At 44.2% G+C, this 23,607-nt stretch overlaps 1 protein-coding gene across 2 annotated transcripts in view; it reads left to right on the plus strand.

Annotated features, from left to right (window-relative positions):
* The first annotated feature begins 11,871 nt into the window (after positions 1-11,871).
* KCTD1 (potassium channel tetramerization domain containing 1) overlaps positions 11,872-23,607 on the plus strand; it is an 85,633-nt gene continuing 73,897 nt past the window's right edge. The window contains exon 1 of one of the 2 annotated variants that reach the window (XM_037805605.1): positions 11,872-11,998. Coding sequence is in view for 1 of the 2 variants with exons in the window: in XM_037805604.1 (XP_037661532.1) it covers positions 12,354-14,150 (1,797 nt within the window). In the remaining variant the exon portion in view is untranslated. Of the gene's footprint in view, positions 11,999-12,084; positions 14,151-23,607 lie in introns of those variants that run through there. The other variant, XM_037805604.1, reaches the window with a different exon arrangement.

The following is a 23,607-nucleotide window of genomic DNA, read 5'->3' on the forward strand; positions in this document are numbered from 1 at the left end:
GTTGTCCAGGGGTCCCTCCATGATCCAGTGAGCTAGGTTGGTGGTCACGTGCTAGAATACTTGGCTTCCCAAATCTGTCCCTTCATCCATGGCTGTGAGCAAGGCAGCATCCCTTGGAAAGGTCTGGGCGTGGCAGGCAGAGGGGAGGATGGGATGGTGACAAGATCATTATTTTGGTTTTAGGCTTGGAAGATCTGCTTGACATGTAAACCAGGCCATCTACAACAAGCAACTGGAAATGTGAGCCCCTCAGCAGAGTGATCAAAGCCTCAGAGACAGAGTTCAGAGTTGTCGGCACATGGACCCCTTTCTTATTAAACAAGCAATAAAAGAACACATGCTCATGGTGCAAAATTCAAACATTACCAAGGTATAGAATATAGCATCACAATCCCACTCCCTAATCCACAAGTCACCATTGTAAATGATTTAGTGTATACTTTCTTCCCAAGGCATTTACATTTGCAACATAAACATATATCATTTTAGTTCAGTTTTCTGAAACAAATGGACTCATTCTTTATATTAATGTTCTTTTCTCATTTAATAAAATATGTTGGAGATCATTCCTCTCAGCACCAATGGATCTGTTATTCTTTGTATCTATAGCTAGTATTCTGTTGAATAGATGAGACATTATTTATTTATTCACCATCCACCTCTAGAGTTAGATTGTATTCACAATTCCTTATTACAAACTAGGCTTCAAGAACGTCTTTGTACATATATCTTTGCGTGCAGCTTAGAGTCCTAGAAATGAATTGCTGGGTTGAAAAGAACATGCATTTTATGACCTGATAGCTACTGCTAAATTGTCCTGTAAAAAGAATGTACCAATTTACACTTCTAGCAATAGAGGATGCATGTGCTTATTTCCTCACATTCATGTGGATGTTTCTTAAACTATTTTGGATCAGAGACCCCTTTAATATTCTGCTGTCCCAATTTAAAAATGGTGAAGTACTTGAATTGACATTCTACAAAGAAGATATACAAATGACTGATAGGACATAAAAAGGTGTACCACATCATCAGTCATTAAAGAAATGCAAACCCAAACCACAATGAGATACCACTTCACACCCACTAGGATGACCATTATTAAAAAAATGGATGCTTTGGTGAGGATGTGGAGATAGAGGAGCATTGCTGGTGGGAATGTAAAATGGTGCAGCCACTGTGGAAAGCAGTTGGCAGGTTCCTCAAAAACTTAAACCTAGGGTTACCATATGATCTGGCAATTCCAAGTCTAGTAATGTACCCCAAAGAATTGAAAGCAGGGACTCGAAAAGATATTTGCACACCAACGTTCATAGCAGCATTGTCCACACAGATGGAAACAACTCAAGTGTCCATTTCAAGATACCTTAATATATTTTGTCGATTCATTAACACTGAACTCATGGCCAATGGCACATATACCTCATGGCTGAACAAAGCTTATCGAACACACACACATTCTCTGTAAGGCACAAACACAGCTTAGGAACACTAGACAGCACTTCAGCACTAAGCTTGCGGACCATTTTAAACAGGTAAATCACCAGTAAAAAGGACAAAAATGAGAAAACTGTGGCATTGAATATACCACAAAAAAGGACATTTGTTTGTAGTATGACAGTTGAAATGAAAAAGCAGAGCACCACCTTATTCGACCCAAGCCGGGAACATGTGTGTCAGGCAACTTGAATTTTTCGCTGCTCTGCACAGGTCTGGAAATAATCCCATAATGATTTGGCGTTTACAAATAAATTTTAGTGAAGAGGCAAATTTGCAAATACGGAATCTCCCAGTAATGAGGATCAACTGTATATATTTAAAAGCTTCGTTGATGATTCTAAAGTGTAGCCTGTGTTGAAGCCCCAAAGTGCCAGAGTAGAGGAAAGAAAAGCTAAAAGCAGCCCCCAGAACTTGCAACTTAGAACCAAAGGACCACAGGACCACCTCCTGGTGACCAACAGCTCTGATGGAAGCCATCAGGGTTTCCTTCAGGTTGCAGTGGTCAGAGAAGGTTTCCTGGAGAAGTAGGATTTGGAGCTGGCCCTTAAGGAATCAAGACAATTTAGGTCAGCAGAGGGAGGAGAGAGGACTTTTCAAGTTGGAAAGGAAGCTGTTTTCAGGAGTCCATTCTGAGTCAGGGCTCGTGATAGCTCTGCCCTGGGAGTCACATAAAGATTCCTTCCCCCTGATCCTATAGAACTGGCCCTGAGAGCTCAGCAGGCTCCACCCCCCTCAACCTCTAGCCCCATCTTTCCTCCTTTCCTGAGCTGACTCTTCCCTCTAGATATGTCCTAGGCCAGTGGTTCTCAAAGTGTGGTCTGGGATCCAGCAGCACTGGCATCCTACGGTTACCTGTCTGCGTCTGACAAGCCCTCCAGGGGATTCCAATATCTGCTCAATTTGAGGCCCACAGTCCTAGGGCTCCCTGCCATGACTCCCCTCTGTGTCTGACCTGTCCAGCCCCAGGGCCTCCAGAACAGGCCCATGGAAGGTTGGACCCTTGTTAAGGAGATGCACTGGAGAACATTGGGAAGTTAGTCTGGGGCAAGGTGATAGAGAGTTTGGACTTGGAACCAAAGCAAGAAAGGAGCCATGATCATGTTTTCACGGGGGGGGGGGGGGTATTAAAATGATGTTGGAGACCTGCTGGCAGAGTTTTAGGAACAGAGCCTGCTCCAATTCCCCCCAAAGGGACAGGCAAATTGGTTGCGCCTGAACATCTTCTGAGGAAGAGGTTTCGTAACTTTCACCAGATTTTCAAATGAATTCATGGCTGCAAAATGATTCAGTAATCATTGCCAGAGAGGAAATTATTTTATTGCCACCAAATTGTATTAGAGAGCTTTCAACGGAGCATTCTCAAATTGTGGTTTCAGATTAGTATTAGAATTGTCTGGGTTGTGTGTTTAAAATGCAGATCTCTGGGCTCTACCCAATACTTTCTAAATCAGAATCTCTGGAGTTGACATACAGAAATCTGCATTTCAAACAAGTTTCCCAGGTGCTTCTGGGTGATTCTGATGCACTCTAAAGTTTACGAACCTCTGACTAGAGTTAAAGCACTCTAGAAGATGATAATTCTAGGAAAGCTAAATTAATAGTGAATCTAGAAAACATGCCAGCAGCTAAAGCAGAGTGCCAAAGGCCCAAAAAGCATGTGCAGCGCCCAAAGTGCCAAAACTGAGAACTCCAGCCATAGCAAATGCTTTGCATGGGCATTCTGGTGACCGCCCACTTAAAAGCTGTATTTTATAGCAAATCATCAGACAGCAGAGAAGACCTGGCATGAGGCTCATCCTCAAACTCTCACACAGTTCAACTCAACTTGCCACAGTTGGATGAAGGATAAGTTATGTGCTTTTTCTATGGTGGATTAAAATAGGATAACAAAAGGGCAGAAGAAAAATATTGACCATGTGGAACCAGAGAATGCCTGCAAGAAGGTTCCAGCCTCCCTAGAGTCACAATAAGCAGGTCCTGGAAAGAAACTCCTGGGAATGGCCCCCTGCCTCCACCCCTCCTGCCTCCTTCACATGCATGGCAGAGTTTGCCCCAAACTCCACTGATAACATGTTTTGATTTATGGAATTTGAAATATGTAGTTCAATACTTAGACAGTAAAGCACATGGGATTGAATTCACAGCAATATACTAAAATGTAAAGAGTGGTTTCCTCTGGGCAGTAGAAATAGAACAGAAAGAAAGGACTTGGTCTAGTGGATGTCTAGAAATGATGGGTGCTCTGGAGTCCGGTCCTCACTGGCTGTGTCTTTGTGGGCAAGTTATTGAAGCTCTCTGTGTCTTTATTCACCTGGAAAATAGGAACAATCATCACATCTACTCATTAGAAAGAGTGGAGACTGTTATGTAAAAGACCCACCTTCAGCAAGCACTCACTGAATGTTAACAAGAAAGAAATACACCACATATGTATTTCACATTTTCTGTATTTTCCAAATCTTCTCCGTTGAACATTTATTGCTTTTATAATCTGAAAAAAATCTAGTTTTTCTTTTTTTTCTAATTTTAAGAGAATAATTAAAAAGATAAATGGTAATAGTAAAACAAACAGATGCAATCAATGTCAGGAGAGTTTGTTTTTCTTTTACATAAAGACAACATGTGACCCTTGGGATATCCTAATCGAAGGGCAGACTGTGGGAAGACTGAACATAAAGAATTGAGAGGCCTATACTGATATCAGTCATACGTAGGCTCTGGAAACTTCGATCACAAATTGAGGTGTTAGGTCACATTTCCTGCTCCCACAATCCTCCATCAGGCTCAGAGCTTCAATCTCCAGCACCAAGTTAAAGAAATAGAACAAACCCATCCAGGGTTTCTTTAAAGGTTCAGATAAACCCTTGTGCCCCTATAAGTTAAATTAAGCTTTCCTAAGAAAAAGTAAGTCAATTAGTTCAAAATGTGGGTTAGTGCTTCTGGGTATTTAAAAGAGGATTTTTTTTTTTTTTTTTTTTCATTTTTAGTTCATTTAGAAACACAGCCACAGGGCAAGTACATACCCACTCCTCAGTGTGCCCCATGAATTGCCACAATATACTTAGATACTAATTTCTGATACCTAGAGCTTCAAAATCGAGTCCATAAAACCTGGTCATGACTTTCTCAAAGTCGCGAGGATACTGAAATATGAGCTTTAAAATCTGTCTTGCTTTGCCCTTTTAGTTCATATCCTTTATCTTCACCATCGTTACTGATATTTGTCAAAGGGTACTTGGCATTGCTACAGAGCATAAAGAAGACATGATTCTGTCCTAATTAAAATTCTTTTATTTTCTTTAACAAATATTTACTTTCTTACCTTTTGTCAATGTAGGAAGGTTTCCTGAGACATTATGAAATGTAGTTCTAGAACACACTTTGTGAAATGTACTGTAAACGCATTTGTTCAAATAGTCCAGACACAATAAACCAAACTTTACCAAAGTAAAAATACAGTTAGATATTTCTTAAGAAGATGAATTTCCAAAAGTGATTTCTTGGTAAAAGAATATGAACATTTTTATGGCTTTTGAACAGGTTGCCGAATTGATTTCTTAAAATTATCAATTATCCCAATTGATACTAATAATAAAGATTATGAGAACAACATTTTTGCACCAATGTTTGGGTATAAAGGGTTTTTTAAACAGTATTATCATTTGGTTTTGTTTTGTCTAATTTAATAGGCTAATTCTTGGTTTAAATGTAGCAAATAGTTTCAGGAATACATGTTTTGAGACCATTTTAAATAGCTCCCCGATTATTTAAAAAATATGTATCAATACATATTTCATCTCCTTTCCCACCTTAATTAATATTGCAATGGCATTGAAATAAATGTTATTTAATAATAAACACCCACTTCAATCTCACATACCCTTTAATGACTAGAAATACAGAAAGAAGGAATTGACCCTCATTATTAATTTTTGTTTGACTTGACTTTGATAACCTTCACATTTAACTCCTTTATTAATCAAGTGACGTTTCATTATCAGAATATTGTAACAAAAAGAAGAGCATGCTTTAGGCTCCACAAAAGCACAATTTACTTAGGGTAAACTACATTCCTCTTGTACATGTTTTAAAAATAGCCTAGGAGACAGGTAGGTGATTACTAGGTAAAAAGATCAAGAATTGTAGTTACCAGGTGGCAACTAGAAACTAAATATTCTACTCTTGTCAATCACTACTTTAAATTCACCAGGACCTGTTCTTTAAAAAAACTTCAAAGAAAAAGATCGGCAATACCCTCCTTCTCCCCTGGAGATTTAACAGCTTAGTGTTCTATTAGAAAGCACCCTTTTCTCATCTGATTGGGTTTGTAGGATTCTTTTTGTCTCTATATTCTTCCTTGTCTCTTCTTCTAAGACTCAAGTGGGTCCCTGCTTCTATAACTAATAGCACAGGAAAATGGTTACCAAGTGGTCAAATGACAAAGGTTACACTGTTTCTTAGCCTGTATCTGCTGTGTTCACAGTCCAAGGCTCAGCTTACTTCTATTCTGGCTTTCTAAGATTCCAAAATAAAATTGCACACAGGGGTATTTTAATGGTAGGGAATTGTTCCCTTGAGAATTTTTTTTTTCTTTAGTTTCCAGAGGCTACATATGGTCAAGCGGCTCAAGCACGTGCTATAGAGCCTGGCATGCCTGCCCTACTGCAGTCCGTCAGACTTTGGGCAAGTGGCTTCACCCTTTGAGACGCTCTGTCTTGGTTTCCTTGTTTATAGTTGTTATAGATTGAAATGTGTCCTCCCCAGCCCCTACCCAAAATATTCAAGCCCTAATGTCTTGTCCCATGAATGTGACCCAGTGTAGAAACAGAATCTTTGGGGATGCTATTAGTTAAGATGAGACCAAACTTGATTGGGGTGAGTCATCATCCAATATGATCCTTAGAAGAAGAGGAAATTGGACACAGACAGAGAGGCAGAAGGGAGAATGCCATGGGACTACTGAGGTAGAGAACACCATGTATCACTACTGAGCCACCGCCAGAAGCCAGGATAAAAGTCTGGAACATATTCCCTCCTCCCAGTTTAAGAGGCAGCAATGCCCTGCTGACTCCCTGATTTTGGACTTCTAGACTCCAGAACTGAGGGAAAACAAATTTCTGTTGTTTTAAGCCACTCAGTTTGTGGTAATTTGTTACAGCAGTCCTAGGGAACCAAGACAATAATCAAGCCTGAAAATTATTACAGACTTAATTAACAATAAGAGCTAACAGTTCGAAGCCACCTCGGCAGGAGGACTTGCTGCCCGCCCCCCCCCCCCCCACGTGGGTCATGACTCCCAGGGGTGTGAATCTCCCGGCAACATGGGACATGACTCCTGGGCATGAGCCCGGACCCAGCATCATGGGACTGAGAAAGACTTCTTGACCAAAAGGGGGAAGAGAAATGAAGCAAAATAAAGTTTCAGTGGCTGGGAGATTTCAAATGGAGAGGTCATTCTGGAAATTATTCCTTATGCATTATATAGATTTCCATTTATAGTCTGTAATGTATTAGACTAGCTAGAAGGAAATACCTGAAACTGTTGAACTGCAATCCAGTAGCCTTGATTCTTGAAGACAATTGTATAATTACATAGCTTATATGGTGTGATTGTGTTATTGTGAAAAGTGTGTGACTCACACTCTCTTTATCCACTGGATTGACAGATGAGTAGAAAAATGGGGACAAAAAGTAAATGAATAAAAGGGGGAGATGTGGGTATGGGATGTTTTTGGGTGTTTTTACTTGCATTTTTATTTTTATTCATATTTATCTATTTTTTTGGAGTAATGAATGTGTTTAAGGGGTGACTGTGGTGATGAATGCACAACTATATGATGATACTGTGAAAAGTTAATTGTACACTGTGGATGATTGTATGGTATGTGAATACATCTCAATAAAATTGCAGGGGTGGGGGAGAGCTAACAGTTAAATGCTTACTGATGTGCCAAGTGCTTTATGTTGATAAGTGCCTTATGTATATTATTAACTCATTTCATTTTTGTAGCAACCCTATGAGGAAGGGACCATTATTATTTTCACCCATTTTACAGATGAGAGAAGCAAAACATAGAAAGGCTGGTAATTGGCCAAACTAGGATTCAAGCCCTGTTTCAGAGATGAAGCTTTTAACTACTCCACTACACAACCTTTTGTTAAGGTTAGCTTTCTCCCCATACATAAATATTTGTTTATTAAATTTCTACTACATGCCAGCCACTCTGCTATTGCAAGGAACTGTGCTAGAAATCAAGCGGGGATACAGTGATAAACAAGACATAGTTTCTGCACTTACAGAGTTTCAATTTAAACTTGCATTTATCCTCCAAAGTATTTTATGAATCTTTTAGTAATCAAATCAAGAGAGCATGACTTTCTTTAAAGTGATAAACTAAATGCTTTTTCTGGCTTCTGTCCCAAAGAGCCCACAAAATTCCTTGGGTTTGCTAATTTAAATCCTCCCCAACCACTTCTCTTAATATCTCTTAATAGATCCCTCCATTTTGCAGATCTGCTTTCAGAGAAAATGGTCCCTCACTCTACTGCTGTAAGAACTTCCTACAGCATGATCCACTAGAGAGGGAATAACTGGTAGGGAAAGAGTAATCCACAGCAGTTATTACATTCATTTTAACTTGCAAGTAATGATGTTGCCTTGTAGTTAGCTTTCTGCCCTGATTTTTAATATAGAAATTCAGATTCATGATAGTCTAGATTTTTCACAAAAAGATTCTTGCTAAATGTATGACTGAATTAAACACAGCTCCTGTACATTCATTCGTTCAAGATAAATGACTTGAGTGCTCATTGGGTCCCAGGTACCAGCCTGAAACTACAAAGGTGTATTGGTTTAGTGCAGGCAACATGCAGATAAAAAGCAATGACAACATCAAGCATGTACCAGGGGATGCTCAGCTGACGGTGAGAGCAAAAAGCAGGAGGAGCTGAATATATTTCTATATGGCAAAGCCTTTCATCAAGTGTGAACTTGGGGTTTATAAAATGAGGGAGAAACCTTTGTGGATTTGCTTTTTTTTTTTAGTCCCAAAATAATCATGTCACTACTTTCCACTATTCTGAGAAATGGAGAAGCATGCATACAGGTGGTACTTTAAAATGGTGATGAAAGAGATGGAAATGTGGAACATCTTGTTGAAGATGTAAACATCTTAACATAGTTTACAGTAAAGAGTGAGTCTGACAGTTAAATAGCAGCAGTAAATGTTCCATATTGTACTGGAACCATTTTTATAATAAAGAAACAATGTATTCCGCACAAAAAATAAAGCATCCTTTCAAAGGAGTGACTTAGCACCTGTCAGTTTTAGGTGATGGGCTGAATGGACATAATGAGGGGCAGAGTCGTACTGAAGGAATCAGCAGCTCAGCAATTTGGCAGAACGACAACCAATATTGTCTCTACAAAAATAATAAGGAAGCTTTCTTGAAATTCTCAATTTTGAAGTGAATGTGTGGGACCACGGGATGTTTTTAAGGGATCATTTATTAAACCTGGAAATGAATTCCTTTATGAACTCAATCGTAAATTGGTGTTACTGGGTTTTAAAAATTAAGCAACAGTTTTTGGCCAGCGGGGGAAAAAATAGTTTACATCTGGTTTTTTTTTCTGGGTGTTCTTCCTGGTGAATACTGTAGACACTAACCAGAAGTCTTTTCCAATATTTGATGAAGTGTCATGATGATGGGCAAAGAATTTTGGTAGCGTTTCAGGAAGCTGGTATATCGAAGCAAATTCACATTTGCCGGTTAATCGGGCAAGGCATACTTTCCAAGGTGCGTTTTTCGTCCGTAATTTTAGCGGGGGTCCTGCGGGCTGTCTGCAAACTGTGCAGGCAGCACCTGAAACTTCTGTTTTCCCAAGTCCGTTAAAAAGTTATTGGCGCCTGAGGTTTTTTGGTTCTGCTATTCCCCAGTCCCGCCCCCCGGTTTTTGCCAGTAGAGACCTGCCCTGGGGGGTATTTTGTCCTGGGAGCACAAAACTATTTTCTTTTCTGGAAATAAGTTGACGTCAACTGGGAGCTGTTTTTGATTGCTTTGTTTCCCGGAGCGTCCAACCCAGCACATCGCCTCCGGCAAACTGCGAGCAATTCAAAGCAGCTTGCCCAGCGGGGAGGGGAGCTGAGGGGAGGGGAGCTGCGGATGGGGTCTGTGTGTGTGGGTGGGGGGTGCCTGCCGAAAGGGCGAGACCCGGGGGGCGGCTTGGTTCCTGGACTGGCGTTTGGGCCCAGGTCCCCAAGCCGAGCAGGGAGCGCAGCCTGGAGTGAGCACGGCCCCTGTGTTCACTGCACTCGCGGTGAGGGCCGCCCGCGGCAGCCCCTGGTAGGTAACTTGCCCAGCGCCCACCTGCGTTCTCAGACCCGCTGACATTTGCCGCCCGAGGGTTCTGGCGGCCCAAAAACCTAAGAGCATGCTGGAACAAAGGGCCAGCCCTCCGGAAGTAGCCGTGTGCTACTGGCGTGTACGAGCTCGTGTGTGCAGGTCCACGTGTGCAACTAACTTAGCTGCCCACTGCCTTGGGCTCCGGGAAACAAATAGCCTTTCTGCATATTCCCGGGGGAGAGGGGCAGGGCCTTGATGAACAAAGCCGCCGCCTCTGCGGCCGCACCTCGGGGATTGTAGTAGGTGCACCTCGGGGATTGTAGGAGAGTAGTAGGGCAACCTCCCGGATCCTCGTCTCCCGGGACGGTTCTCTGCTGAGAGCAGGGCGATACGTGTGTGAATGTGTATATATGTGTGTGTGTGTGTGTGTGTGTGTGTGTGTGTGTGTGTGTGTGTGTGTGTTTCCTGAGAGCAGGGCGATACGTGTGTCAATGTGTGTGTGTGTGTGTGTGTGTGTGTGTGTGTGTTTCCTCAAGGAGCTGGAGGGGCCCAGGAGGCAGGGACTTGCTGTAACTTGTTTCACACCTGGCGCAGTTTCCCCCTAGCTCGGCGGCATCCAGGGCGGAGGAGGCAAGCGGAGCGCGACGACAGAGCGCTGGAGCAAAGACCCTATCAACTTCCCACTTCGACGACCGCTCGGCCCAGAGACCGAGTCTTTCTTCCTTTCTTTTATTAAGTTACAAATTGACGGATGGGTTTCTATCGATGCGTAAAATTATAACTACCCTGAAAGCAAGACAGGAGGGTCGGGGAAGGAAGGGGGCACGGTAATTGGTCTGCTGCTGACGAACTCGGACTTGGAGGTCAATTCGCGGAGCACTCGCGGACCGGGCGAGGCTGCCTCACTGGAGGACCCGCCCGGTATCGGGGCGCGCTGCTTGGACCCTAGGTCTGCCGGTTCCAACCCTTGGCCCTAGGACTCGGAGCTGGTCGGCGCGCAAGGGGAGAAGTGGCTGCCAAAAGGAAACCCAGGACTCAGTGCAGGCGCTGGAGAGGTCGAGGCTGGGACTTCCAAGAGAACAGCTGAGGTCCCCGGCGGCTTTGGGGGCGCTGCCCCTGGGCGGGGAGAGCGGGAGACGGCGACGCGAGGACGCGCCCGGAGCCTGGGCGCGCCGGGGGCGGGGGTTTGGCTGGAAATGGGACAGGGCTCCTCTGGGAAAGCGGGACCCGGCGAGCTCTTTGGCTGCCTTTCCAGTTTCCGAGGTGCCCGCCCCCGCGCGCCGGAGGCAGCGCAGCCCCGAGGGTGAACGAATGGCGGTTGGCATACTTGCAGAGAGCGCGCCCGGGATGCGAATTGCCGGAATTGTGGCGGCGGCGGGGGCGGCCGAGACCCAAGTTCACTTTTTCCGCCAGCCCGCTCGAAGCGCTTTCTCTGGCTCTGACCAGGTGGCGCGCCGCGCCCGCGGGAGTTGTGTCAGCTTGCTCGGGGGCAGGGAGGGAGCAGCCTGGGCGCGCGGGGAGGGGTCCCTGGGGTCCCGACAACCTCTCCCCGCGTCTTCCCTCCCACAGGCCCCTCCCAGTCTTTCTTTCTCGCTCTTTCCCGGGGCCTGCTGGACCCGCGCGGACTTGCCCCAGACCTACGGGGAGCGCCCGAGGTCTCTAATGACAGCTTAAAAGTGGCTGTTGGAAAAGTCTAAAGGATTGAGGCTGACGTGGGGCGTGTTTCACTCCTTTGCGAGAGTCGGAAAGGAAGCTGGGAGCCGCGCGGCTGGCCCCAGGCCCCCGCGCCTCGCCGCCAGCAAGTAGGTGGGGGAGCGGCCGCCGCCGCCAGCCCCATCCCGCTCCCAAGCCTCGCCCGCTGCGCCCTGGCCGCGGGCGCCGAGAGGGTGCGGGGCCCCGCTGTGCCTCCTCCACCCAGCTCATTATCCTGCCTGCTCCGCTCCGCTCCGGGCGGCCCCAGAAACAGGCTTCTCGCAGAAGCACCCGCAGCCCTCCCGGCGCAGCCACCGCCCCGAACCCCTGGCTCTGGGGGGCAATGAGGGGGCGGTGGAAGGGGCACTGCTCCTCGGGCATTACTTAGAGAAGCGATACGGCCCCGCCCTCCCGCCGGCCCTCCCTCTCTCCCGCCCGGGCCCGCACGCCACTCTGCCAGAGGGTAAGTTGGGAGTGTTTCACCCCCCACCGACAACTCTCCCTCCCCTTCCTTTTTTTTTTTCCCCCTTCAAAGTTTTCTTAGAAGTGGGGAGTGGGGTGGAGGAGGAAGAAGGTATATCCAGCCTCTGTCCTTTACTCGCTCATTGCCTAACTTGCCCCCATCTTCCCTGCCCTCCATCCCCGGCGCGCCTCTGCCCCTCCAGAGCAGCGGTCGGGAATGACAATTGGAGCGCGGCTCCTTTAAGAGCCCGGCTTCGCCTCCCGGTAGCTGAAGGTCATTAAACACAAAAGCTCTCAGCGCTGCGGTCCAATATAGCGCATGCGCCCTGCCCGAGGACTGGCAGAGAGACGGCAATATGGCGAGAATGCCTGGCAGCGGGGACTGTAACACCAGCGCGGGCGGCAGCGCTGGCGCCGCGGCCGCCGAGAACAATGGGGAGCGGGGCGAGGGCGAGCGAGGTGCTGGGGGCCGCGGCCGCCGCCAGAGCCGTCCGCACTACTGCAGCGCGGGGGAGGAGGAGGAAGAAGAGGAGGAGGACGACGAGATCCAGGAGGTGCAGATAACGGGGGACGAGGAGGAGGACGGAGGTGGGGGGCTAGAGGAGGACGAGGAGGAGGAGGAGGAGGAGGAGATGGGTCTGGACTGGGACGAGCCCCTGGAGCCCGAGGACTCGGCCGGGGAGGAGCTAGAGCCCGAGCCGGTCCATATGATCAATATGGACCAGAGCGCCGCGCTGGAGCCCGAAGCGCCGCCGCGACTGCTGGCGCCCCGGGCCCGCGGCGTGCCGCCTGGGGACGGCGCCGAGCTGGATCCCGACCTGCTGCAGCGCCCCGAGCGGGCCCGACTGAGCGAGAACACCCGGCTGGCCACCCGCTATGCCGTGCGCATCTTCCGGGAGTACCTGAGCGAGAAAGCGCAGAGCCCGGACTTCGAGACCATGGACAAGGGGGCGCTGTGCCGCGTGCTGCGCTCCTTCTACGCAGAGGCCCGCTCCAAGAGCGGCCAGCTCTACAGCAAGTCGTCGCTCATCAGCATTCGCAGCTCCCTCAACCGCTACCTCAACGAGCCCCCGTACTGCCGCACGCTCGACCTCACCAAGGACCCCGAGCTGCGCAGCGCCAACCTGACGCTGGCTGCGGTCATCCGCAAGCTCGAGGAGCAGGGCGCCGGGCCGGTGGTGCAGAAGCAAGCTATCACGCGCGCCGACCTGCGCAAGCTCTACACCTCCAGCGTCTTCAGCACCAACACGCCCTTCGGGCTGCTCAACAAGGTCTGGTTCGAGACGTGCATGTACTTCTGCACGCGCGGCCGCGAGAACCAGCGCGAGCTGGAGGAGGACTCTTTTGGGCTGGCCATGGACGAGGACGGTCGCAAGTTCGTCTACTTCAAGTCCCTCGGGCCCTACCACAAGTCGCGCTCGTCGTCGTGGAGCAAGAAGCGCGCCGAGAGCAGCGACGAGGAGAACTTGCCCCGCATGTACGAGACGGGTACGGAGTTCTGCCCCTACGCCAGTTTCGTCAAGTACCTGTCCAAGCGCAACCCGCTCTGCAAGGCGTTCTTCCAGCGGCCCCGGGACCACTGCAGCGAGGGCGATGTGACGTGGTACGAGAACAAAGCCATCGGCAAGAACTTGCTGGGCACCAGGATGCAGATGCTCTCCAAGGCGGCCAAGCTCTCCAAGACCTACACCAACCACTGCATCGGCGCCGTCTCCATAGCCACGCTCAACAGCATCGCGGGCATCGGCACCAAGTTGGGCTCGCCCGCCCCGCAGGGCTGCTACGCCGAAGCTCTGAACGGGGCGGTTCGCCACCACCCCCACCATCCCCCCACCCATCCCTCCCACCACCACCGCCCCCAGCCGCCCTCGCTGGGGAACACCTACATCCTCCCTAAAGACGGCCGGGTTGGGGCAGACGTGAAATCCGAGGCTGCGCCCAAGCGCGCCCTGTACGAGTCGGTGTTCGGGTCGGGGGAAATCTGCGGCCCCTCTTCTCCCAAAAGACTTTGTATCCGCCCCTCGGAGCCCGTGGATGCGGTGGTGGTGGTTTCCGTGAAACACGACCCCCTGCCTCTTCTTCCAGAAGCCAATGGGCACAGAAGCACCAATTCTCCCACAGTAGTTTCACCTGCTATTGTTTCCCCCACCCAGGTAACCAAACCAAACTCTATGCATGAAATGTTTCTCTGGTGCCACTTCGGGACTAACTTTTGTGCTAATGTAGGTCTGGGTTTGCGGAAAGTTCTAAAAAGTAGCAAATAGACTGAATCAGAGTTGATTTCACCCTTAGAAGCTTAACCTTCTTGGCCGTTTTCAGGAAAGTTTACACCTAACCTTAAAAGAGGAGAGAGGACATGTTCCCTAACCGTATCACCACTGAGCAGTAACGGTAAAAACTTTGAAGTTCACAGAACAAAAGGGTTAACTCAACCCTTACAGCTTCTTCATTAATGCATGAGTTTTGTAAGGCAAAGAGGAACAGTCTATAGAAAAGGAAGCAATTATTTTAAATATATTTGGTGAATAAAGTAACCGTTCAAAAATACTCTATTACCTATTCTCCATAACTTATAAAGGTAGGAAAACAGTCATAAATTGTTAAAAAGAAAATATGCCATCCCATTTCCGGTAGCTTTTCTTTTTTTTTTTTTTAAAGAGGGGGGCGGGGAGTAGGAAGATTGGCAGTTGAGTGCTAATTTATAGTCAAATGTAAAGTGACGTTTGGGGTGTAGTTTCCATGAACTAAAGTCACTTGTTAAAAGTTATTATTCAGATGGAAACTTGTTATCTGCATCATCCGACGGTCTAAGATTTGGAGTACCGCTGCACTGTGGGCACTAAAAGATTGCTGTCTATTCGTAGCCACATTGGAGCTGCCATCCAGGTGGAGAGAGAAGACTTAGATAAATAAGTAATCAAGACAAATGGCACATTAGAGTGGCAGGAACACAGAAGCTGATATTTCACCTCTCTGTGCTGCAGCGTCCTCATCCGAGATGAGGGAACTATTTCAACACTAAAATTATTTCATTCTAAAAGCAGTACCAAATTCTAGGTTGAGACTGGGGGCTAAACAGAGTGGCTGCTTATTATTTTTCCTAGAGGAATATATTCCTGAGTATAATCAAAATTGTATCCCCCCCCCCCTTTTTTTTTGGATACTCTTTTTCTAGGTGCCAGAAACCAGAGGTCTTGGGGAACTGTGTTCTATTCTGCAGGCAGGAGTAGCGCCTGGAGGTTTTACACCTTTGACCTCCCTGCCTTCAAGCAGAAGTAGGAATTTTGTCTGTAAGTTGGAGGTGTAGTGCAGGCCCTTCAAGGAACAGATGTCAGGTACCGCTGTGCTTTTTCCAAAGTGGAAATTCCAGTTCTAGACACACTGACCCTTTCAGTCGTTTACCAGCTAATGGGCAAGCCTGAAGGCCAGCTGAGCAAGCGGCTGCGAATGGTAATATAAACACCAAAGCTCTCTAAAATACACAAGATCTGTAGGCTATGTGTCTTTCTATAGTTCTAGTATCTGGAGTACATTTCTGACAGGCAGAGAGGTTGTTTTAGACAGTTTTAAGGTTGGAGAAGAGAATTCTTTCTCTTCTTTGGAAATTTTGGCTTGCCTTTTAAAACAAAAATAAATTTTTCCATTCTTCTGGTAGTGTAAAAACCCTTAAAATGCCGTTTTAGAGTAACAACTGATAGATTGAGTTAAAGGCCTAAGAGTTTATTGCAGTATATATTTGCTTGGAATAATAATGATTTAATGAAGCAGTTTGTCTACTGGCATCTGTTTACTGGTTTCTTGACACCAGGGTCATATAAATCGTGACTTAAAGATCCATGAAAGATTAAGGGGTTTTGTTTGGTGGTTTACTTTTATTCTAAGGAATGCAATCTCTCTCTCTCAGTCTTTTATTTTAACTGAGCAAGATAAATCAACAGCTCCATAAAACTGTGTACTGATTCTTTTACTATTCTTGAGTTATTGTCATGTAGCTCCCAAGTTAGGTATAGATTTGAGTGTCCATATTGTAGTTATGTGGTTATTATGGCTCCTAAAAGTTATCTTTGCTAAGTCCCTTTTAGTTGAAATACTACAAAAAGTAGTTCTTTTTGCACGTATTTAATAGCCAGCTTTTCACGTACTTTAGAGCAAATATTTTTATCAGCGTTAAGAAGTTTAAGGGAACTCTTTAAAGTAGTAACTCCTGGATGAAGTCTGAGCATTCGAAGTATGAAACGGATGTTTAGTTTAAGGAGAAAGCTGATATTAAACTTCTCCTCCTGTATTTATTAAAATCACTGTAACGATTGAGGTCCAGGGCATTTCCTGGGGATTTGTCACTGGCGGGGGGATTTATCACTCTGCCCATTAATCCCCAGGAAATGCCCGGATGCCTCAAGCTTCAGTCGTTATTACTGAATTATAAACCTAGGCTCTCTAATCTTAAAACGGATTGGATCTCATCAAGTTGGGTTGCCCTGAATTCTACCCTTGACCATATTATTGCAGACTTCTTGATAATACAGAGGCCACACACTGATGCTTTCATTTTCTCCGAACATTGCACTTTTCTCAAAAGACGAAGAGCCCATTACTTTAAATGCTTTTACTCTTTTTACTTCTTGACTGGTTGAAAAATGAAAAAACTAAAGGATTAAGAAAGATTAGGGAATTTGTGATTTTTTCCTCATGTCAAGTGCTTGGTTTTTGTTTTTGGTGGGGAGAGGGGAGGTGGTGGCAATGGTTGTTTTAACTGGTTCACTCTCTAATTCTGTTGAATGGTTGTGCTAAACGTCAAAGGTAGTTTTAGTTCCCTTTGTTCCCACATAGCAGCTGTGATCAAAGACGATCCAGTTATTGGTACAGGTTTTTAGCTCCCAGGTAAGGACTGTAGAGGACCTGTTAACAGGTTTAGCGCCATAGCCATCTTCATAGCATTCTCTTTGCACGAAAATACTGCCTGTTTCCTGTCATCGGTTTAGATGGATCACAGAGATTTGTTATTTTATTCTTTATCATTACAGAGAAAAAGAATACCAGTAGAAGCGTAGGTTCTATATATCATAGTTTTGTGGCTGAAGTTTTTATGGACTGTACCTCTCTCTGGTACCAAACAAAAATTTGAAAATTAGCCCATTAAAATGTATTTAGACACATTGTAAGTTTGTGACAAAGTTGTCTGTAGTTGAACTTGCTTACCTCTAGCCTAGATTATTTCCAGAAATACTTTTAAGGAATTCTGTAAGTAGGAAATCTGTTAATCTGAAGGTCCTGGGGTCGGTGGTACATGCCCATGGTTTCTGTTTTACTGTCTTCACCGTGGCCTGAGTCGGTCCTTACAGGTCCCTAACTGAACAAAGAGCAAGCAGCCTTCCCCCTGGCACACCCACATGCCCATTACCTCCACTTTTGAGGAGGAGCCAGATGCTCACTGCTCTGGGAAACCAGTTTTGATTCAGATGCTGTAATGGGATGGGAGAAGGAATATTTCATCTACTTAATAGAAAAAACAAACAAACAAATATGAATTTTAAGTATTGAAATAATCTTTGAAGTCCTACTTTCAATTTGGGAGACTGGGAAGGAGAGAGACTCCTTTTCTCTTAAAGATGGAATCAAACTTCTATAAACATGAAAGGAGTCATTTGTTTACCAGCTATAGCAATTGTAACAAAACTGTTTTACAGTGGTTATTTGGAGCTATTAAGATTGACTGCTTTGTTTGAAACAGATATTTTCTTGGTTTTTAATATTAGTTTGTGACTCTATTTCTTTTTCTACTACAAGAATGTTTGCTCTCCTTTGTAGACAGTTCAGATTGGTGGAGAAACTAAATGTCACTTATATAAGTATGTAACTTTCTTCATCCATTCAAGAAACAGTTACTGAGCACCTACTATTTTTTCATTTGTTTCAGAAATCTTTTAAATCAGTTAACTTTCTATTTGGCAAGTAGTCTGGCAAGAATTGGACCTTATTAAATATTCAAACTAGATCAAAATAAAGTTAAGATGATATACTCAGTGTTTTTGCAACAGTCATTTCCAGAAAGAAATCTGTACTTTTATTTTTGAATATTAATATTGGAGTCACTATTCAGGTATATTATTTTAAACGGACATAAACCCACATCAGATGTCAGTGCACTATCTATTAAATCTGATCCACGAAATAGTAAAAGACCATTTGCTGCCAAACAAGAAAGTGGATCCCATTCTTCCAAAACTTAAATCTCTGTATCACCCTGAATTTAAAATCTGGCTTCCCAAACAGATATCTCCCGAAGGCCATCCTCTCGTCATTGCCACATAGATTTCAAACAGGAAGAGCCCCTTCTTTTCATGGGGCTCCTGGTTTTTGTGGGATCGGTTAGGTAGTGTTGTCACTCAGGCCTATGCCAGCCAAAGCAACTTCAGTTTTGAAATAAAAAGTTGAGTTTTGAGTTAGCTTTTAGTGTTTTAACTGCCATTTCAAAAACAGAATCAATACAGGACTTCCTGCATGGTTACCTGTGTTGAAAATCTCAGGACCAAACATGAAACTAATAATCTGTCTGCCTGTCATATGCTACAGCTTTTATTTCTAGAACCTGTTTGTCATTCACTGCATTGGACCAGATGGTCAAGATGTGTTTTTGAAGACAATTCTTTGGAAAATTTAGATAGGGGGGAAGGGGAATTAATTGGTTCAATAAGGGATATTGGGATTAGTACAGTAAAATGAAAGAAAACGTAGCTTTAGAGTCTGAAACATTGCAGTGGTGAACTTTTTAATTTACCCACTGGAGTTCTAAAGATGCTCAGTTTCTCGTTGCTAAGTGCTGCAAAAAGAAGTGCGATTCGGTCCTTGCTCTGAGAGGAGTCACCAGAGGATCTGCAGTTACTGAAGTGATAGTCTTAAAACTGAATTCTCTGCTTGATACATGAACATCAGAGTGGAAACAGGTGAACTTTTAAAGCGTTAAAGAACTTTGAAACTTCTTTTAGTTTGCCTGCTATTCTCCTTCAAGAGAGGATGGGATCTAAATAGTGTCGAGTCTTTAAAACAGAGAATGAGCTTCTATAGGGTTTAGAAATAAATGAGTGTTTAAGCCTTATGAAATCTTTCACTGTAACAAGGGCTATGGATTGTGATTAAATCGGAATATGAGGTTGAATTATCTAATGTCCATGGCTATAAACTGGATTAGAGGTCATGTTATACTCCCTACTAATACGGGAGGCTGCACCTAATTAGATGTGTTTTGCATTTTTAGTAATCCTCCAAGTCCTTCTGCCCAATACTTTCTTTATAGTCAGACTTCCTTCCTTTCAGCTTATACTTTAAGAACCAGAGGGAGCCTTTTCTTTCTCCCTAGAAAAGAGATATTTCTATATGGCAGCAAACTTTCATTAGTGACTGATAATTTTTATTTACATTATATCCTAAATTTTGCCCAAGTCTTCAGTAACAGAATTTTCAAAAATGGAAGTAGGAGATGCTCGGTGAACAATAGTATTGTAAACCCAGAATGTTCAGCTTTAATTGCAGTTTTCAACACATGTGCAACCCCTCCGTGTATGCAGTTTCCTTTGGAGCTGGTTAGTCATAATTTCAGCCTCAAGGGGAACTTCCTTTTACTGGAGACCCTCTCTGCTGTGAGATTTGTGATTCATGGTTAATGATTGCAAACAGTTCAGCTTCTGCTCCCTCTCCTGGCAGTGGCTTAATTCTGTGGGGTGGAGGGCGGTCCCAAAGGTGAGGATGGTGCAGGCTTCCTATGGCGAGTCTGTTTATTAAACCCTGACAAACTGAGAGGACCTGGAGACCCTGAAGGAGAGGTCCGGGGACTTGCTAGAGCAGGTCAGTTATTCCCACTCCACAGCCTCTCTGCACGGTCCATTTTCCACCCCACCCCCTGCTGCCCCATTTCCACCCAACTGCAGAACCAATTGCACTGGGAAATCTCCTCTACTTTCCTGGGGGAATCTGGGCTCCTTCACACCTTGAATTACTGTTTCCCCACTGTTTTCCCAGGCCTGGAAGATGGGTGTTTTGATCCGGTCTGGGAGGAAGGGGATATAAAAATGCTCCCTGAAGGGGCTGGCAGATTTAAGGAAGCATTAGCTTCTGGGAAAGGAGGAGAAAGGTTCAGAGAGGAAATGTTAAAGAATGGCAGGGACAGATGTTGCTTCCTTTGTGAGTAATTCTTTTGCTAAATGAAAACTTCAAGACTAGTTTGGAAGTTTGTAACTGTCAATGTTTTGGGTCTACTGCATGTCCCTAGTCTGGGTTAACCCAGTTCAGGGCAGTAGCTGACCATCCCATCCCCGCCCTTCCTCTCTTAACCCAGGAAAGAGGAGCTATTGTTTATGGCACCTGTTCCTATTTCAGCCCTTTCTGCCAGGTTTCAGGGACCAAAGTACTAAGTATATTTTTATATATATGCATTTAATTTAATGTTTTTGGTTTCCCCACTCCTCCTTTGGTTGTATAGTATGTTCATAGATAGTATGTTTGGTACTTGAAAAAATCCTCCATTTTGTTATTATTTTCTGAGAAATAAGTGTCTAGGATAAGTTTCATGAGCTTGCGATTAATTCTGATACCTGAATTTGCTGTGGATTTTAACATATGGTATCAAGTACTATGACAGAAATGAAATATTTAAACACTCCTAGTTGTTATGGATCAGCGAGTGGAATATTAGAACACATCCTGGCAGGTGTGAATGAAGGGTGCTGCGGGGCGGGGGAGATCACGAGGGAGCAATCTGCAGAGACAGACATGATTCATTACAGAGTTTGGGTGTAAAATGGCTTAACTGCTAACTGATTCTGTAGTTATAAAGTAGACTATTATCAGGAATAATAACCAAAAGGTACCGAAGGCTTTAAAGTTGTCCACCAGGTGACAACATCTATATCACGGGGATGCTCATTGGAGATAGTCTTGCCACCCTCCTAACTCCCCTACACACACACACACACACACACACATATTGAATCAGCATCTGCATTTTAAAGATTGCTAGGCTATATATGCACAGTTAAGTTGTTGAGTAGTGTGGTCTCTCATTTAATCTTTTGTGGTCCCTCGTTTAGACCTTACACAGCCTTTTACGGAATTATGATTATTATTTCCATTTTACAGAGGAGGAAACTAAGATTTGCAGATGTTGAGTCACTTGCTAAAAGTCAGAACAACTGGTAAGTAACTGCTGGGATTTGAACCCAAACCTATCTGAGTCCAGAGTCTGTGCTTTTAAATCTATGTCTTTTGATTCCAAAATCCTTATCAACTATTTAAATAAAACAACCTAGTAAAGAAAAAATGATAACTCTAAATTCATATCTCTACCTGAAATACTTTCCTAGAGCAACTTAAGGGGAGCGAACTTGTCAAAACAGAGCATTAAAGAGTAATGACGTAATTATGCAGAGACACACATGACTGTTTCCGGTTTATAATATGCTTCCATTTTTCTATTGAGTGGCCCATGACCTTTGCTGGGTCTGGGGACTATGATGACGTTTTTGAGAAACTATCTCACGATGATTGAGAGCAGACTCTAGAGTCAGGCTCCCTGAACCAAATGTCAGCTCTGCCCAGAAGCTTCTCCCTGTGCTTCAGCTTCCTCCTCAGTCAAATGGGGATGATAGGGATAAACATAGTTCATGGGGTTGGCAGCATTAAAGGAGTTACTATTTGAAAAGTGCTTAAAATATGAGCACAATACGAACCTTTGCACATTTTATTTTCTTAGCATGTTTTACATTTGAAAAACTGCTGATCTTTGATGAAATCTCAGTCTCTGACTTCAGTTTTCCTCATGGAGGTGCTGCTCAGGGCTCCCCGCCATTTCTCCTCCTGGGGCTTCCATATACTCTGGCCAGCAGCACCCGCACTGGTCTCCCAGTAGATGTCATATCTCGTGGCCACTTCTGCCATGGCTCATGGGGGCCGCCTTCCTCCCTCTTCTTGCTCCCTCAGCAGGGTCTTAGCCAGCATGTCCATATGGATGCTTTGCCCCAAAGCCTGTTTTTCTCTCCTCTACTTCTCTTAAAATTTGCATGTGTGGTGGCCCAGGCTTTATCTCCACACCTTCTTGGTTTGCTCTGCAGACCCTTCCTGTCTCTTAGAGAAACTTGGGAATTCTCAAGTGCTGAATGGGAGGTGAGGACCTGATGGTCATAATTGTTGCCCAGCCTCCAACAGGTTTACAAAAGTTGGCTTAGAATGAAGTCAATAGTTTTTCACAAATAATTACATTTTATTGGGAATGGTATGGGATTCAGAGAGTGGTCGTACTGCTGGAATTCTTCCAGTGTTGTGAAGTTTGTTATAGCAATAACTTTGGTAAATCTTCTCATTCCTTATTTGTGATCCTGCGCCTAGATTCTGTGTTAGAGGTTTTGCATTTCTTAATGTGTAATTGGATTATAATTTTATAATGCAAGACTTCCATCTTGCCATTTAAAGTTTAGGCAACTTTAAATAGACGGCAGAATCAGAGTAACTGGTTGGTGTTCTGAGGCAAAGTTACTAAGCAACTAATGTCCTTGTAGTTTGACAAACTAAAATAGAAATGATTGATATGATGATGCAGGGATTTATTACTTCTAATTTAATTTGAAATATTTAAATAGTCACATATTCAGCAACCATAGTACTCAGAGGAGATAAGTTCATGGGCTTTTGGAATAGTATATTTTATTAACCCTGATCATCTGGAATATAACTTCTATTTTATGATACTCTTTCTGATAAAACTGTATCTAAATTGATTAAAGTACATTTTAGATATTTCCTTTCATTGTGAGTAAATATCTCATTGCATTTTACTCCAGAAAAAAGACTTGCAGAATGTTTATTTTTCTGTGGATCAAGGTAGTGATTTAACAGTATGTTACTGTAGAAATGTATAGATCTAAATAAAAGTTTAAAAAGAACACTATAAAACTGATTAAGCTAGCTTTTTCTTTTTCTTTCAACCCAGTATTTGTTCACATGTTCATGCGTCATAATTAAAAGTAGGTTATTCACAGTGCTGGTGATTTCACTGTTTTCAGAATCATTTTTAGGGCAGGGGTGGTTAAGTTACAGGAATATTTCTCAAGTTTTTTTTGTTGTTGTTGTTTCTAACTATTAAAGAGGACTATAGTATAATGTAATCCCATTCCATCCTTTACTGGCTGCCTCAAGTGATGTTCTGTAGTATACCTTTTGGAAGCAATAATCTAAGAAGAAAAGTAGGATTTACTTATGAAAGCATTTATTGAGCACTTACTCTGTGGAAGGATAGGAATTTGGAGGAGAGGAATAACTTAGAAATATTTAAGAGAAGACACTAGAGAGAAACTCCAGTGAGAATACTTAGAGTGAGTCAAAAGGAGGCCAGTGGATGGAGTTGAAGAGAAAGGTCTTACCTTATTCGATGACTGTTCACAAGTAAATGCTGGAGAGTAAATGGTGTGTATCAGTAGCCAAGAAATATAACCAAAGGTAGCCTGACCAAACTGAAAGACTATAAACGTTTAAATATTAAAAGTGTGTAAAGTGCATGTGAAAACCCAACAAAATAAAATATTACCACGTTGAACATTTAAGCTCTCTTTCTCTCTATCATTG

This window comes from Choloepus didactylus, chromosome 16 (assembly GCF_015220235.1).
Source record: "Choloepus didactylus isolate mChoDid1 chromosome 16, mChoDid1.pri, whole genome shotgun sequence".
Taxonomy (NCBI): Eukaryota; Metazoa; Chordata; class Mammalia; order Pilosa; family Megalonychidae; genus Choloepus; species Choloepus didactylus.